At 31.4% G+C, this 5315-nt stretch overlaps 1 protein-coding gene across 1 annotated transcript in view; it reads right to left on the bottom strand.

Moving 5' to 3' along the window:
• LOC107463559 (F-box/LRR-repeat protein At5g63520) overlaps positions 1 to 2125 on the bottom strand; it is a 5222-nt gene extending 3097 nt beyond the window's left edge. Inside the window, exons 1-6 of the mRNA XM_016082367.3 lie at positions 1799 to 2125; positions 1235 to 1342; positions 1056 to 1148; positions 847 to 981; positions 195 to 296; positions 42 to 81 (exon numbers count right to left, since the gene is read on the bottom strand). Coding sequence (XP_015937853.1) covers positions 42 to 81; positions 195 to 296; positions 847 to 981; positions 1056 to 1148; positions 1235 to 1342; positions 1799 to 2071 — 751 coding nt within the window. The 5' untranslated portion in view covers positions 2072 to 2125. The remainder of the gene's footprint in view (positions 1 to 41; positions 82 to 194; positions 297 to 846; positions 982 to 1055; positions 1149 to 1234; positions 1343 to 1798) is intronic.
• Positions 2126 to 5315: the final 3190 nt, after the last annotated feature.

The following is a 5315-nucleotide window of genomic DNA, read 5'->3' as shown; positions in this document are numbered from 1 at the left end:
CTGTAGGTAAAACAAAATATATGCATACACGTACTACTCACCTAGCTTCTCCATAACTGGATTCATGTCACCATTTGCTTCCTGTGGATCCACATCAGTGTGATATGGAGTCAAGAATGACATAAACAATGAGAAAATAAAAATATCTATCAACATTAAATAAAATGTTAGCAAGTATGTGGATAACTACTAACTCCAAATAATATAATCCCAACTGGAAATGGGCAGTTGGAGACCGAGGCTGAATATTCCTTGATATCCTTTATAAAATCGTCAACACACACTGATGAATATATCTGCATCAAAAATGTTTTTATTTAAAAACTTCGTTAATCATAAAAGCATAACACATACCAGTCTTAATTTAATTTAATTGTTTAATCTAGATGGTATGAGGGTAGTCAAAAGCAGTACAGAATGTCGCATCTATGGAGCTGCAGTGAGGCACCAGAAGGGGTTAGCGCATCTTTCTTAGGAACTCCGAACTTATCTCTATAACTATATCAAAAATATTTCTAAAATAATAGCAACTCATAATTTGTTAATTGTGATGCTAAATGGTAAAATAGTAGCACATTAAGTAAAGAACTACTTGTCTAATGAAGGACCCTACTATTTTGATTAAGAACTTAATTTACAATAAATTAATGCAAAATTGTCACAATTTTAATGCCTTTCTTGGGGGAGCAGAGGGGCCACTAGCCTAAAGGAGCTAAAAAGCCATCGCAACTTAAGGAACCTCTTGCATATATGCTATACTATTACATATTCATTAATATCGGGGATGAGTCAAGGACACATGTCTGAGGATGCAAACTTCAAATTCTTAACAAGAGACTTCGTTACCCGGGTTGGATGCCGTAATGGTATAGCTTCAACCTTTAATCCTGGAAGGTAGCCAACTGTCAATAATATGCCTTCATTTACATTTCTTGCATAAGATTCACCCTCAAAACCACTAAAAAGGGCGCCCCATTTGACCTACACAAAGTATCCATGTTCAATTGAGTTTACCAAATCCATAACATAAATGGAAACAAGCATCAAGATCCAACCTCTTTAAATTCACTAGTGAGTGCATCCCTTCCTATAATACCATTTGACACAGTAACAATAACCGGAATGTTGCATCCCAAGGTCTTTCTTATCTGCATAAGAGACAGACCAAAGTCAGCGGCGCAAAACAAACAATGCTTCCACCACAAAAACCAGAAGAGATGTTTTAATCCCATACAAGATGCATTATCTTCTCCAAGTCAAATCCACTTCCAACATTGACAATGGCAAAATGAGGCCGAATCGGCTCACATAGAACCTTCTGAAGAACATCATCCACAGCTTCCTGTAGTATGAAGCACACATTGGTAATCAACTTCAAAAATATTCAACTCACACTATTCCAAACCATTCATTTAAGAATCTCAACACATGCACACAAACATCGTTTCTGTCGAAACACAGACCAAATTTTTTCACATTTGATGATAAATTTGAGTTATCCAAAAGATAAATACTAAAGGTAAATGCTCAAATTGGTAACTCAAAAAAAAATGCTAGACATAAAGTTAGTCCTTATCATATATTCAAGCACTAAATTCATTTCCATATATATCACCAATTTGAGGGCAAAATGCAATCTTCCTAAGTTCGTCAGAACATAACATGTATCGTTTTGAGTACAAATTCGAAAATTTTACTTCAAAAACAAACTGACAGAATCACGAAGCTCCGTTTCCATTTTCAATTAACCCTAACTTTTAAGAAATGTTTTGATTTGGGGGAAATAGGTGAAACTCACGGAAAGTGAAGGATTGAGAGAAAGAGCAGAAGAGAGCTTTGGACGAGTAAGGATTCGATTGCAGACAGAGCTCCATGATTTGCTGACGCAAGCAGCGGAAGCGAACCAACGAGCCGGGAGCCTCGCCAGAATGTTCTGGAGAAGGTCCTCGTTCACCGAACCGAAACTTCCACCGTTCCCGGTGACGTTAGCGTCATCCGAAAGTTCCGCCTTCTTGCTCTGTCTCGATGTCGATGTCGATGTCGATGTCGACGGTGACGGTGAGTCCTCCATGCGGTGGTTCAATTTTGGTTCAAGGAAGAAAGAACGAACAACATGATCTAATTTTTCAGATTTTATTTTTTATTTTTTTTATTTTTATTTTCTGATCTGTTTAATTTTTTTTTTCCAAATAAACAATCAAATTTCTCCCTGTTAATTTTTATTTCCAATAAATTAATCTCTAATAAGAAAATACTAAATACCCACACTTTCGTTAAAAATAAAAATACATATAAATTAGTTAATATTAACTTAAAATGAAAAATGTAGTTAACTTTATAAAAAATTGATAATTAAAAATAGTTGAATAATTTGATAAATTTGATTAAAATTAATTGCATTTGAATTTTATTTTAATTTAAATATAAAATAATAAAAAATATTAATCTCTTATTTTTAATTTGTTAATAAATAAATTTTATTTTGGGCTGGATTAATAAATAAATTTTAATCTTCCTACTATGTCTAATGTAAAAACTTTTAGGACTATTTTCAATATTTTTTTATGGACATGGGCTAAGCTCTTCTCGTATTAGACAGCAAGAACGTGGAAGAAGAAAACGATGAGAGGATGAGAATTTGGGCTTGGATATCTGAACGATGCCCAATAATGTATAAAACATAACAAGATAGGTTTTTACTTGGTGAAAGGAAAAAAAATCGTCCCAACTCCTAACAATTCATTCCAACAAAATGAGTTTCAAATAACTTTTTTAAAAAAAACAAATTCACCAAACCAAGTTAGTTGATTAAGTGGTCAATTTACTCATTGATTTAAACAAGTATCAAAAATTTAAATCCTGTCTTGTGCAAACATGCAATAATTTAATAATCAATAATAAACTCTTAAATAAAATTTATATCCGCCGATAGATTAATACTTCACCTGTTGAAACAAGGGATATGGGCGACGAACAACAATTCACCAATAAAACACATAAAAAAAATTATCTACAGACTAAAGAATCCATTACTATCAGTCAAAGATTTCTTATCGTTTATGGTCAATTAGTACCTTCTTTTGGGTGACTGGGTTTTACAATTTATTCCTAAAACAACATTTATAATGATTCATATGAATAAATTAACATCACCTATTAAAGCATAAATCGATATAGATATGCATGTGAATTTATAAATTGGTCAATAAATTAAACACAAAGATTCCTAGGGATTTATGAAACAATTTACCAACTAAAACACATAAATCGTGTTAGGTTGGAAAGTTCCACAATTTCTTTTAATGATTTAAGAAGTATAAAAAAAAACTCCGTAATTCAAAAAAGATCAAATATGTTTTTAATCTTTGAAAATTTTAACAATATTTTCTAATATTTGATTTGATTTAATTTTATTCTTAACATTTAAAATATATTTTAATTTTATATTATAAATGCTTGAAATCAATTTTTTTTTTCTGTTTATGGGGTGATATGGTCCGCAATTTAATACCTTAATTATAAAAACAAATTAATAAATATTTTTTTCAATACAAAAACGGAAATCTATCTTTCTTATTATTTCCCTAAAAAAATTAAAAGGAAAAGATTTTTTTTAATGAGAAGATAAATTGATATTAGAACGTGGTTAGTTGCTATCCCGTAATAATCTCATCAAATCAAAAATCAAATTAGATAGATCTCAAATATTTTTGAGTTCCTTTAATTTGAACGAATCCTTTCAAATTCAAACCCTAGAGAGGATTAACTATATATATGTATAGATTCATAGAAAAAGCAAAAATAAAACACCATGAAAGGGTTCCAAGAAAAAAGAAGAGAAACACAAAATCTTGAGCAGATTTACAAGAAGCTGGAACAAGATTGGCACGCCATGAAGCAAAATTCTAACTCGTTGAAAAAATCATTGAGCAGTTACAATCACTATTCTTCTGATTTAACGGAAGAACAAGGATATGAGTACGTTTCTAATTTTTCAAGAAAAATTACGTGTGAGCTTCAAGGTGAAGACAAGAAAGATTATTGTAACTTCGACCCGATTATCGTGTCGAGGGACAATGACATTGAAGCGCGTGAGGCGATCCATGAGCGCGTGGAGGCTATTGAAAGTGGCAAATTGAAGTGTAACGTGCCATTGTTCAATCCAAAGGAAGATGATGTCGAAATTTTTGAAGATGTAGATTCGAGTCCTTGTTGTATCGACGAAATTAGGTCAAATTTTTGTGATTACGATGATAACGAGTATGAAAAATGTTGCCCTAATAATTGTTGTGCCCTAAATGGAGGTTGTAATTGCAGTTGTGATCCGTCATCGGTGTCTTCGTCGTCGTCTTACAATGCTGACGTGGACAATGAAGAGGCAGCTAGAGCGGTGGTGGATATGGTGGCTAGGGTATTGGAGATGAGACTTGCTAGTGTTGAGAATAAGAGAAAAAGGAAGAGGATGTTTGCTAGTATTTTTTGTTGGTTTATTGCTTTTGTTTTTCTTGTGATTTTTATGTTTGTAATTTATGTTGGAATTGGTGTTGGTGAAGTGGGTTTAGTCCCGACGTGAATTTTCATCAAGTATATATCTTTAATTCTTTATTGTTATTATAAGGATTATTAAGGACATTGATAGTTTAATACTTATATATTGTATGAATATAATTTTCATTCAACGAGTTTTTATAATGTGTTGTCCAATTAATTTGTGTATGCAGAGGGATCATTTTAACTATGAACGCCATTTACATGATTATATTAGTTTTTGGATATTTACTTATTTTACTTGGATATCATCATATCTTGTTATTAACAATAATATGTATCCTTTGGTTTATCACACGTTTGACTCATTCGTCCAGAAAACAAATATGAAGATTTAAATTCTACTATGTAAAACACAGTAATTTATGGCTATCATCAAATTTTTAAATTAAAAAAAATAAATAAATCCTTGATTTTTTAACCTACAGACATTTAAATTTTTAAAAATTTAAAAATATATTTAAATTTTAGACCTTTTTAAATCTTTCATTATATTGGCCTGATCGATATACGAATGCACACGTGGAAGAATTTTTAAAATGAGGCAATTATTAGATCCATATATATATAAGCCAAGTCTCTGGTGGCTATGTCTATGGTAACTAGTGGTGGCTAAGGTTACACTTTTAAGCTAAAAGTGTAACCTTTCACAAAGAAAAGCGTCACCTAATGGAAAAAAGTAAATTAGAAGATTTAAGAGAAGAAATAATTAAGTTATCAAAATTAATAGATCAAAAATTAATGATTTTAACTAATGTCAACTGTAA

The sequence above is a fragment of the Arachis duranensis genome, chromosome 8 (genome assembly GCF_000817695.3).
Source record: "Arachis duranensis cultivar V14167 chromosome 8, aradu.V14167.gnm2.J7QH, whole genome shotgun sequence".
NCBI classification, from domain to species: domain Eukaryota; kingdom Viridiplantae; phylum Streptophyta; class Magnoliopsida; order Fabales; family Fabaceae; genus Arachis; species Arachis duranensis.
Note: the sequence above shows the minus strand (reverse complement) of the source record. Positions and strands in the feature narration are given on the sequence as shown.